This window comes from Musa acuminata, chromosome BXJ1-4 (genome assembly GCF_036884655.1).
Source record: "Musa acuminata AAA Group cultivar baxijiao chromosome BXJ1-4, Cavendish_Baxijiao_AAA, whole genome shotgun sequence".
Lineage (NCBI taxonomy): Eukaryota > Viridiplantae > Streptophyta > Magnoliopsida > Zingiberales > Musaceae > Musa > Musa acuminata.
In genome coordinates this window covers 16,383,954-16,396,184 of record NC_088330.1, presented here as the reverse complement: position 1 = coordinate 16,396,184, position 12,231 = coordinate 16,383,954, and the positions used below count along the sequence as shown (strand labels likewise).

At 41.3% G+C, this 12,231-nt stretch overlaps 2 protein-coding genes across 16 annotated transcripts; both read left to right on the top strand.

Annotated features, from left to right (window-relative positions):
* The first annotated feature begins 1,543 nt into the window (after nucleotides 1-1,543).
* LOC135649782 (phosphoglycerate mutase-like protein AT74H) lies at nucleotides 1,544-4,755 on the top strand. Of its 5 annotated transcripts, none has more exons than XM_065168596.1 (5): nucleotides 1,544-2,064; nucleotides 2,400-2,519; nucleotides 2,638-2,851; nucleotides 4,227-4,307; nucleotides 4,441-4,755. In XM_065168596.1, the coding sequence occupies exons 1-5, from the start codon at nucleotides 1,614-1,616 to the stop codon at nucleotides 4,517-4,519; spliced, it is 945 nt and encodes a 314-aa protein (XP_065024668.1). In that variant the 5' UTR covers nucleotides 1,544-1,613; the 3' UTR covers nucleotides 4,520-4,755. The 5 variants fall into 5 exon arrangements, with proteins under 5 accessions (XP_065024668.1, XP_065024676.1, XP_065024652.1 ...); XM_065168604.1 differs by having other exon boundaries at nucleotides 4,227-4,350; XM_065168580.1 differs by having other exon boundaries at nucleotides 4,227-4,362; nucleotides 4,488-4,755.
* Nucleotides 4,756-5,797: 1,042 nt separating this feature from the next.
* Nucleotides 5,798-11,250, top strand: LOC135585773 (protein CCA1-like). Of its 11 annotated transcripts, none has more exons than XM_065168550.1 (9): nucleotides 5,799-5,950; nucleotides 6,048-6,124; nucleotides 6,263-6,458; nucleotides 6,538-6,649; nucleotides 6,849-6,910; nucleotides 8,897-9,130; nucleotides 9,229-10,099; nucleotides 10,211-10,443; nucleotides 10,539-11,250. In XM_065168550.1, exons 3-9 carry the CDS (start codon nucleotides 6,276-6,278, stop codon nucleotides 10,911-10,913), a joined length of 2,070 nt encoding a protein of 689 aa, XP_065024622.1. In that variant the 5' UTR covers nucleotides 5,799-5,950; nucleotides 6,048-6,124; nucleotides 6,263-6,275; the 3' UTR covers nucleotides 10,914-11,250. The 11 variants fall into 11 exon arrangements, with proteins under 11 accessions (XP_065024639.1, XP_065024630.1, XP_065024622.1 ...); XM_065168513.1 differs by having other exon boundaries at nucleotides 10,169-10,443; XM_065168542.1 differs by having other exon boundaries at nucleotides 9,229-10,443; nucleotides 10,545-10,622; nucleotides 10,719-11,250.
* The last annotated feature ends 981 nt before the right edge of the window (nucleotides 11,251-12,231 follow it).

Sequence of the window (12,231 nt, the reverse complement as noted above, 5' to 3'; positions counted from 1 at the left end):
GCATGCTCCAATTTCTTTCCCTAATTGGAATTGGCTAGCAAATGATTATTTCTAGCCTGTCATGATAGAATGCATGAAACTTACCATTACTTAAGTAGGTTCAAATAGAAAAGCTTAAGAATTACAGGTCTAATAGGTATTGTTAATGAAACTAGAAATAGAAATATTAAGTCTTAAGTATATTGAAGTGAGACATGTTGTCAGATAAATGAGGTAAATGTGGTAGGAAAAAGCAACTATCCAAGACAAACTGATAATTAATATAGGTCAATTGTCTATCTAACACAGAAAATTAGTAAGTGGCATATAGAACAGATGAATTTTGTTGATCCCATGAATAATATTTGTCGATATAGAATTAATGTCCTCAAGAGAAGCAAATATATAAACTAGGTGGACATTGTTCTAGTTATTAAAAAGATAGTCTTGAAAGAATCAAATCAAAACGAAAATAATCAAAGAAAAAAATAGAGTAAATGAAGCACTACAGATAAAGAAAAGTTTAGTTGCCAAGAAATCTTACATACCTCATCTTGCAGATGAAGCTTGTAGGCTTCTTCAACTGGTTCTCGATCCTCTCCTCACCATGCAACGCTCAGTCGTCGAGCCATTACGTCTTGCACTGCCTGATAAAAGCATCCAAGTCTTGTGCAGCATAGTGGACTGTGATCGCTTCAGCATAAGCTGCTCCTGTCCTCCTGCTTCTGCTTCTAATACTCTCTCCTCTTCCTCAATCTCCTCTTCTCCTCCGTCTCCACCCTTGCCAATAACCCATATGGGTCTCCGGGCTGGCTCGAGGCCCTAGAGGAGAAGGTGGAGGGAGCGGCGAAGGAGGGACTGACGGCGGCGGCAGACGGGCCGCAGGGCATACTAGAAAGGGTACTGTGAAGAAGGGCAGTACCGACGGCTGTGCCAGGGTCAGAGGCGGGGATGGAGTAGGATGCCCACATCGACGACGGCGCCTGAGGAAGCGGAGGGGAGCACAAATACTGATGCTTCTTCCGGTTAGCCAAGCGGGGGCGGAGCCTCTGGAACTGGGGTAGTTGCCGTGGTTCTGGTTGGTGCAAGGGCCGAAACTGGGGAGTTGATGGGCGGCTGGAGGGAAGCAGAAAGGGGAACCAGGCGGCGGAGGGGCCGGCCTCGGTGATTAGATCGGCGGTAGACGGAACCCTAGACGGAGGAGGAAGAGGCCAGCGCCATCGCTTCTTATTCTGGAAGAGGGTTAACGTTGCTCGCAGACAGTTTTGTTGTTATCGTCGGTCGGGGCACGACTTAACCAGCAATTTACGTAACGATAGTTGTTACCGTCGTGTTGTTTTTCGGTTTGTCTTTTTTATTCGAGATAATTAAGGAAGAAGTTGGAGGAAATATTTTCAATTAATATTCGAACTTTTTTATTGTAGAATTTTAATTTTAATACGAAATAATATTAATAATAATAATAATAATAATAATAATAATAATAATAATATATTTTTATATAATTGTTTACTTTTTAAGTATAAATGCTATTTATTTGCATAACGCATGGGAAGGGATTTAACCATAAGACACGGTGAGCAACCGCCACTCGCTTCCTCTTCTCTTGATCGGGAAGAGATAAGAAAGCCCTCATGGTCGCGATCGCCTCCCCCTCCCTCGCCGCTCCCCCTCGCTTCCGCTGCTGCGAGGACACCCACGGCCGGCGCCGCCACCGCCCGCCGCCGCCCCTCGCGCCCGAGGCCCAGTTCCCGGAACGCTCGATGGCGGCGCCGTGCCCCCGGCCGCGCCGCATCATCCTCGTCCGCCACGGCCAGAGCGAGGGGAACGTCGACGAGAGCGTCTACACCCGCGTACCCGACCCCAAGATCGGCCTTACGCCCAAGGGCTGGCGCGACGCCGAGAAGTGCGGCCTCCGGATCCGCGACCTCGTCGCCGGCGACGGCGCCGACGACTGGAAGGTATACTTCTACGTGTCGCCCTACCGCCGGACGCTCGAGACCCTCCGTGGCCTCGGCAAGGCCTTTGAGAGATCAAGGATCGCGGGTGTCAGAGAGGAGCCGCGGGTTCGGGAACAAGATTTCGGTACGTTCTTAGTGATACCTACGCCTCAAGTGTGCCTTCTTTCGGGAGGAAATTAGATGATGGTTTTTGGTGTTGCAATTCTTCATGGATTTTGTGCAATTTACAAGTACGGAGGGTTTTGGCATGCATTATTATATTCCGGTTGTTATTATTTTAAGGGAATCAAGAAAATTGTCATAATTTTCAGAGATATTAGCTGTTTGGATACTTTAGATCTTGGGATATGGGTGCATTTACTTTTCAATTTGGGTCATAATATTGAACACACCAGTGAAATGATTTAATTCAACTGTTCTGATCTAAGAATCTGCTATCTGTTTACCTGCATGGGATAGGAAACTTTCAGGATAGGGAGAAAATGAGAATCGAGAAAGAAATACGTCACCGTTATGGCCGTTTCTTCTATCGGTTTCCAAATGGGGAATCAGCTGCTGATGTCTATGACCGAATCACAGGTTTGTGATATACCTGGTTTAATTTGTTTTAATCAAATGAATCAATCTATCATTGGACACAGTTGGCCTACTTCTCTGAGATGCATAGCTTCATAATTATGCAGTGTTACTGCTACAGGCTTTAGGGAAACCCTCAGGGCAGATATTGACATTGGCCGCTTCCAACCACCAGGTGAACGATCACCAAACATGAATTTGGTGATTGTATCACATGGCCTAACATTGCGGGTGTTTTTGATGAGATGGTACAAGTGGACAGTGGAGCAGTTTGAGGGGCTCAACAATTTTGACAATGGAGGAATGCTAGTCATGCAAACTGGTAGTGGTGGAAGGTACTGTTTTCTTTTCTCTTTAAATGGACATTCTCATCTTTTTTCCTTCACAAATCCAAATGTTTTTACACTCCTGTTTACTGGCTGTACTTACCAGTGTCGATTGATTACTTCTTGCTAGAGTCCAAGCATGTCTGTGTACGAGAAATAGTATATTGGTGGTACCCTATTTTCTGCCTCAGATCCTTGTCGACTGATGCTTAACTGCCTTTCCGGGACAACAGAATTTTATAACAGATGGTTTTTTTTTTTTTTTTTTGTGATTTTGTATCTTTTTTGAGGGAAAATATATCATTAATTAATTAACTCAACCGACCTTTTTATTTATGGTCTTTGAGAAAAACAGTGGAACTGCTGAGCTTGGTTGTTTAAAGCTCTGCATTATTGAGCTGTCATTTTGACACACTTTGTGCTCATTTTTGTGTTTCCTTCTTTTTTTTTTTTTTAAGTTGACAAAAAAATTTTGTGGTACTCAAATTGAAGTGTTTGAAGTTTGCCAAATTTGCAATGAAGTTGTTGGAAATTTCTTTTGGCTATGAACTTCCACAAGCATCAAAATCGGTACAATTAATAACTAATTTGCTCCTATTTTGTGTGGGTAGATTGTGGACTACATACAGCAAGATACAGTAGCAAATAAGCATCGTAATTATCCTGAAAGACTGAATTGATTATTGCCTCTTCCAGCAAGATATTCTTTTTTTTTTTTCTCTTCCTTTTTTCTGGGGGACTTCTTTTTCTCTTCAAAGTTGAGAAGCACACAATTTGGGGTTGTAATTCTTAGCAATATAATGATAAACTAAAAAATTTCCATCTTTCGCCATTACTCAATGGCCCAATTACTTCTCATATATCAATAATATTTTCCGACACTGGGACTGTCGACAAACCCAGTTCATGTTGTCTACTATATAGGTATGGTGAAGAATGATTTCATAATTATGTTGCTCTGATTTCTTACATCGTTTCTTCATCCATAAAGGAGCACAGAATATCACATAAAATTTCTAACACCATGCAGATATTAACTTATTAATTTCTTCGTTGAGCAATGGATTCTTCTTACATTGAGATGCTATATTTATGGTCATTGATCGGTTGAAGATCAATATTTCATATTTGCAATAAAATACAGGAATTTTAACTGTACATAAAATACAGGAAATTCTCTAATATGAAAACCAATTAATGATGATTTTGTATTGAAACTTGCAATAAAATAGTGTCCCATCATTGATGACTATTAAGCTATTGGTATGAACAACTTCTGCTGACATGCTGAGATCATCTGAAACAGTTTTGTTTTAGCAAATTTTATCTAGCTTTTATTTGTCAACATTAATTTGTGAATGATGCTTCTATATGTCGAACACAGGTACAGCCTCCTTGTGCATCACACTGTGGAGGAGCTTCGAGCTTTCGGTCTTACAGAAGCCATGCTGAATGATCAAATGTGGTACCGCACAGTAGCCTTGGATAGAGAAAATTTCTTGCTGATGGTTAAAATAAGTGTATTCCTCCTTTTTCCTTTAATGGAGTAGAGTAAGCATTATTATTATTATTATTATTATTATTGTTTGTTGTTGCAGGCAAATGACTGCAAAACCTGGTGAGTTGAATTATGATTTTGTAACAGATGGATCTTCGTTTTTTACACATTTGGTCTAGAAAGAAAGAAGAGGAAGGGGAAAGGCAGTATGCTCAGGAATCTCAAGGCCCTATCAGAATTATCTGCGATTGATCGAGTCCATCAACTTGTATAGTTTGTAATCAGTTCTTGTAGATTAGATGCTTTATATAGTTCATGTTTCCAGTTGATGTCGAAATGTGTAAGAATGAGAGACAGAGAAGCTGAGGTACAGTTTCAAAGTGTTACTTTTTGCTTACTAATTAGTTTTCATTGATCTTCTTTGTGTATAGTGTATAGAGACCTGTTTATCAAGACTAACAATAAAAAAAAAAAGAAAAAAGAAAATTCAGTTTAGTTGGCAAAAGAAAATTTGATACTTCAGCTTGCTATTCTTTTATATTCATCTCATGTGATTGATAATATTGCTAGACACATCGTTCGATTTGATAGGATCATCTCGAGCTTTGATATCATTTAATCAACTTATCTGACTCATTAAACGATCGAGTTTGTACTATTATCCTAAATATTCGGATTTATTTAATCCTTATAAATTCTTAGTGAACCGAATTGGGCATCATTCGTGGACCATACGGCATGCTATCGGTCCGGTTCATTGATTGAATCGATCAAGCCGGACCGGACCCGACCCGACCTGATGCACCTGGGAGGGGCGAAAAAGAAAAAGACTTGCCGATGAGAGAGACGCGTAATGCCACGTGAGTCGCCACGTGGTCCCCGCGGCAGATAGGGGGCGATGCCCTTTTCCCCCGCAGCCTCAAGTTTCTCGCAACCTTCGCGAACATGGAAGCGGAAACGGCGTCCCCGTACGGTCGACCTCATCCGGGCACGATCCTATGCGACCGTGCCGCCTCCTTACGCGACTCGCCATCCATCGCCACAGATAAACGACGGTCCGGATTCCTCCGCGTGGCGACCTCGACGGAGGATCGTGTGACCGCACGGTAAGTATACGTACGGACCGCGTATCGCGCCCCGCGTCGGGTTCACGGCCCGAGTTCGTGTGGCCAGATTTGAACCAACCTCCTCACTCGTCCTCCTCCCGGAAAAAGCGAGTCCGGCCACTTGCTTTATTCCACGTGGTGGGATTCCCGTCCCGGTGCCTGCCCATTTCCCCCGGGCTCGCTTCCGTCCTCAAAATTACTTGGCCCCTGCTTTCTCCACCCCTCCGAGGCGTACTCGGCGCCTTACCTTACTTGTTCTCTGGTGATCGAAATAAAATGACGGCCCGGTGAGTCGTGGGTACGAAATGCATGAGTAGAAGAATAATTTTTGGAAAGGTTTTTAGAAAATACAAAATAAAAAAAAATACAAATTACTTCCCCGGAGAGTCCACAGAAGCCCACAAGAAATAGTAGTGGCTGTGATTTCTCGTCGAGAGAGAGCGAGGCCGAACGGTGGGCTTCACCCCTCCAGCTCCCGCAATCGCCATTGCAGACGAGAGAGAGGTCGCTCAACCTCCTCCTCCTCTTACTACTACTCTTACTTCTTTGCCTTCTTCTCTCCGTTCTCCAATGATCTCATCCTTTAGTAGCTTCATCTCAGGTTGAGATGCGGAGCAGAGGTGGTAGCTCTGGGGATGATTCGTTGGCGTTCTTGACGCGTCGTCGGTGTCGCTTGAGGTGAGGTTCGAACCCTAGGGTTCCGTTCTGGGGCCTTTCTCCATGACGTATCTTTGTTCTCTAGATTGCTAACTCTGGATCGGTTTGATTCCGTATTTGAATGACTTCGGGTTGTTGATTTTCTTGGTTTTGATGTAGAATTCGATGAGTTATGAGATACTTCTTGGATCAAGTTGAGCGATTGGTTGGATATATGGAAGGTGGATGGATGATTCATGTGGCGGATTTGAAGTCCAAGTGTCCGCGGTTGCTTTCCACACCCCCGTTCTCTGCTTCGGAAGTTTCAGATCTTGAAATGGAAGAAAAATCTTGCGGAGAAAACATGGTTGCGAAGGTGTTGCTATTTTGGATTAAGGCGACGTCCGATTTGGTCCTTTTTTGTTGATTGATATGTTTGTGGAATCGATTTGTAGGTGAGGAAGCCGTATACTATTACAAAGCAGAGGGAGAAGTGGACAGAGGAGGAACACAACAGGTTCCTGGAAGCCCTAAAGCTCTATGGGAGGTCATGGCAACGCATAGAAGGTGTGCACGTTCAAATCCAGACTATTTCAAATCACAGTTTCCCTCTTACACCATAAATTTCAGGTTTTCTTTGAGAAATTTGTTTGAATTCGAGTTGTGCAGTTATAAATTGGTTCAAGGTGTTGTGTGCTGTTGTGAAACCTAACTAAGCTCAAACACAAAACTCTTCTCAGCTTATGTTGTTTGGTGCTTGTCACAGAGCACATTGGTACAAAAACTGCAGTGCAGATCAGAAGCCATGCACAGAAGTTCTTCACAAAGGTCAGCTGATTTTATAAAATTATTCATGCCGACAATAAATTATGGTTCACAATCTTTTTATACATTTTCTTAGTTAGGATATGATTAACATCATTAGTTGACAAAATTTATTGTGCTGAAGAGTTGTTTGAGAACTTAAAAACAAGTTATATTAACTTATAGATCTACATATTCATTTCATTTATAGGTGAGCATTCGGAATAATAATCTTCCATAAGAAAGAAGCCATTTAAGAGCCTATCCATCTAGACAAACCTTAAAAATCATATGTTCCTATGTGTTGTTTATCCATGTTGAATTTATGATCTCTAAGCCAGAGAGAGTCTAGTCTCTACCGTCTGTGCTTCTCCTTTCTAAGAGGTTAAGAAATATAATGGCTTGAGATGACATACATGACATCTATGCATAACAAAGAAATTAGAATATGTGCAAAGATCATCACGAATTCTACTTGTGTTCATCTAATTCTGTTATATCCTTTTACAATTTCTCAACACTCGTTTTCTGGAGCTAATGACAAGTTTGATTTTACTCGACACACTTTTCGGCAAACTGCACACTAGATATATGAATCATTATGTAAAATTGTCGGTCTAACAGGTTAGAGTATCTAATTGACATTATTACCATGTCTTTGCAAGTTAATTTCTGACCAGAACAATCTGGAACACTGAGGTGAAAATGTAGGTCTGGGCTTGATGTATCATGTCACATATCACACTCAAACTATAATTATCTACCATATATATGCTAGAATATGATAACCAAGTCCACAACTGAAGTTAACATGAACAGCATACTTTACAGTTAACACAAACTACAATCATGTGCTCCTAGGACTCCTTTAAAGCATAGGAGTATAGATTTTGACTACAACTTAGACTATGATAGCATTGGGATAATTTTAGACAGCTTACACTCTGATTTCTCAAGCCAAAGACACTAGTTTAAGATATACTTTTGTACTTAATGATTTTTGGACCGTCATTAATTTTTGTTATATATTTCTGGAAAGTTTATATAGTCTTATTTTGAATCTGTTTGATAATATGATATAGTATAGGTTGGTTGAGTTGTTTAGCTTTTAAGTATTGTATTTGGAGAGTTCTAGATATCTATTCTGGAGGGTGACAGGATCACTTAAAAATAAAGCTTTTTACCCACAATCTCTTAGTTAGCGATGTATATTAGCGAACCAAAGTTTAAGGCACATGCACAGACTTTCTCCCTTTTTTCCATGTTATAAAATTACTTTATTTAGTAGAATAACTATTTAGCTGACAGTTTGGCAGATTTTTTTGCTTCTTGAACTGGAGAAATGCTTGAAACATACTAACTCTTTTGAAGCTTGCCGAAAAACCTTAGACCACATCAGGTTAGGGAGTGTTGGCCAAGATAGGATCTTACCGATCCATACCATATTTTTAGGGGATATTAGAATTTAAAGAAACAGATAAAAAAAGAATTTACTATAGTTAGCCATTAAGTTCTTGTGGCTAAGTAATGTAGTCAGTGTGGTCAATGTGCCAGATAGTAATCAACATTTAAGCTCGTTGCTAAGTGTGGTAGGTTGCTTTGAAATTTTTTTATTAATGTCATCACATCTGAAAGCTTAAAGCATTAGATGAGATCAGTTTTTTTAAAGCTTTTTAAAGTGTGATGTAGATAAATTTTGAGCATATGATCTTCTGTTCCGATACCATTTAAAAATTTTAATTAATGCTATTGCACCCCACAATCTTTAGCATATATAGAGATCCCACAGGGAATGGAGAAATTCCTCAAAATTCATCAATCACAAGCGTATCGCAAGTAAAAAACATTAAAACTTCAGTTATGACTCTCCCACAGATCTCCTATGGCAAATATTTGTGATTCAATGTTGAAATTTTCATGGTTTGTTATCTTACACATAACTGGTTCCAATTAAACATATGATTGGAAACAATGAATAATGGTCTGTGTGGCTGACAAGTGGATGTGCAGTTGGAAAAAGAAGCTCTCATGAAAGGTGTTTCCCCAGGACAAGTTCATGACATTGATATCCCCCCTCCACGTCCTAAAAGGAAGCCAAGCAATCCATATCCAAGAAAGATGAGCACAGGAATTCCTTCGCCCTCTCCCTCTGCAGAAGCTACAGATGACAAACCACCAACACCTTCCTCTCTCCAACCCACAAATCAGCATTCCTTTCGCTTGGAAAGTGATGCAGCCACAGAGGTGTTGCTATGCTATGCCAACTATTTCCTTCTTCTAATTTCTATCAAGTCAGACTCTTATGTACTGTTAGTGTTGTTGTTCTTGACTGTCTCAATCAGCGTCTTGCCGCAATGGAAACAGTGGCAGCTAAAGAGAATTTTGAAGATGGCAATCGCTCAGAAGTTATTGACATCAATCAAGATGTGCCATCTGCATCCTTCTTTACGGAATTCATCCCCACAAGTGAGGCATCAAAGAAAGAGAAGATCACAGTTGATAAATCTTTATTGCTTTCTGAAGTGAATGAGGAGGCAGTGAGGGGTAGGATGTGGTTTCTCCCAAGAAGCTGCACAAGTACACAAACCAACTTTGCTGAAGCAAGTGAACACAAATCAGATCAACATGTTCTATCATCGAGCCTCTCTACCAAAGGTAACCCAAATGGCCCAAATCAAGCACATTTTTTCATCGGAAAAGACATGCAGAACAGAGATACTGATGCACAGAAGAACCATACCATCGTTGCTGCTGGTGCTGCTGACCAAGGAGGAGATGCCACTGCTAACCCATCCATGACAGGTCACTTGCAGCATCAGCTTCCGTGGTTCTCGCCATTGACCCGATGCCAGAGCAACCAGGATGCGTGTGACTCCTTCCTCAACATCTCATCCACATTCTCAACTCTCATTATTTCCACCTTGCTACAGAATCCATCAGTCCATGCTGCAGCATGCCTGGCAGCATCAGTCTGGCCATCCCCTGAGGTGGACACTTCTCTTCATTCAAGTCCACCGGCGCATATGAAGCCATCTCCGACCATGACGCCTGTTGTTGCCGCTACAGTGGGAGCTGCAACTGCATGGTGGGCAGCTCAGGGAGCCTTGCCATGGTTTCCACATTTCACTTTTGCCTTCACTTCAGCACCTCCAACCCGAGCTCAACCTGTGGAGATGGTCCAAGAGCCAGAACGACGACATGATGCCTCCTTTCGTAAGCCTCTGAACCCAGATTTATCTGATGAACCACAGTGTCAAACTTCACCTATACCACCATCCTCAGATTCCGATGAGAGTGTAAGAGATGAATACTCTAATTGCACAGAGGTAAAAGCTTCGGAAATTAACAACTCCCCACCATTACTAGCTGGTGGAGTTAATGATTTGAGGAGCAAAAGGAAGCAACATCTTTCTTGTGGATCCAATGACACAGCCAACAACGAGACAGTTGACAAAGAGGCTGAAGAAGCCTTCACAAATACTTCAGCTCCCGAAATCAACCACCGGAGACTTAGAAGCAGTGCAAGCACGGACGAGCCATGGAAAGAATCTGAAAAGGTTCCCATTTGACCATTTCTTCTGATTTCTTTTATCTATCTGTGACATTGACCACCACCAGCCACTGCGTCTCTAATTGTCATCATCTTTGTCAGGGTCAGCTTGCCTATGAAGCACCTCTGAAAAGAGATCTGCCCCGAAGCTCTTCTCCTCTGCATGCTAAAGATGCACAAACAAAGGTGAGGAGCGACAGATATAGCAGCATGTTGCCAGTTAATCTTTCCGAGAACGCAGGTTTGGAAACTGACCTTCTTCATCCACATTGTCTCAAGAAGGAAGAGATGAGTAAGGAAATCAACGACAGCACTGGACAAAGCTCTGTAACTAATGATTTCCGACATGGGAATTCCATGTCTAGTCGGACGGGATTCAAACCATATAAGAGGTGCTCAGTGGAAGCGAAGGAGAGCAAAGCAGTATCCGGAGAAGAAACCGGGAACAAGAAGATACGTCTGCCAGAGGAAGCTTGAAATCTGATGGCACGGTACCATACATACACAGCTCAAGAAGTAACGAACTCTTTGAAGCTTTAGAAACTCTAAAAATATGTCGTGTTGTCGTAATCTTAATCAATTAATTCATCAAGCAGCCCACGTAACTGCTAAAAGCTTGCATTCCGGTTGGACTAAGCCAAAGCCTTTTTAATCTTTTTGTTACATATAATATATGATTGAGCATTTACGTATGCATTTAGTAGAATTTTAATCTTAGGGGTTCAGTATGTGCATGATGGAACACAACATCGGCACAAAAATTCTCTTGTTTGTACCTATTGGACGTCTACCAAATAAATAATTTGAATCACCACATCTTCCAGTTCAAAAATAAAATCTTACTTTCAGAACTTTTTTTTTGGTTTATTTAGATCTTCTCATAGGTACTTATACTGTTTTATCTTTATTTTTGTTGTTGTTATTATGGTGGTGGTGGGAAGGATACATCAATTTAGCAAGAAGATCTCACACTTGTAAACATTAATCTCGAAGATGACCTCTCACCGGCGATGTTGTGCTTTAGGCAGGTAGAGCGACTACAGTCGAACTTCGATTCTCGTACTATTTTATCTTTATTATTGTTGTTGTTGTGGTGATGGTAGAGGTGGGAAGGATACATCCAATTAGCAGGAAGATCTCACACTTGTAGACATCAATCTCGGAGATCACCTCCTGCCGATGAGTCGCAGTCAAACTTCGATTCTAGGGCGATTATTGTCATGGTATTATATCCTTTGCCCCTCCAATTCCCCATCTAAACAATACTCAGTAGCTTTTTCTTTAAATTTGTATTCTATATCATTTTTTGAAAAAAAAATACTATAGATTTGTTCAAAAAAACCTCTTGTGATGATGAAGTTAGAATGTCCATTCGTTTTTAATATTAAAAACCCGATATTGAAAACCCGTAAGAAGAGGAACATTACTTACTTTCAAAATCTACAATTAGTTTTTGATGATAAGGACAAGCCTTGCTATAAATTTCACACTAATAAAAGAGAGCAAGCAAACATCGAACTCCGCTGAGGTAATCCCATCTCTCCTGTGGCACACACTAAATGCTAAGTGTCAGAAATTTTTGTATTAATGTGTGGATGCTCTCCGCCAATTGTCTTATGTGACAAGCGATAATTCCTTGGTCAGGAGTTCGTCAAAGACTCGTCAGAAGATCGTTGAGAGCTCGTCAGAAGATCGCCGAGAGGTCGTCGGAAGATCGCCAAGGGCTCGTCGGAAGATCACTGAGAGTTCGTTGGGAGTTCGCCGAAAGTTCGCCGGAAGTTTTGCCGAGAAGTTC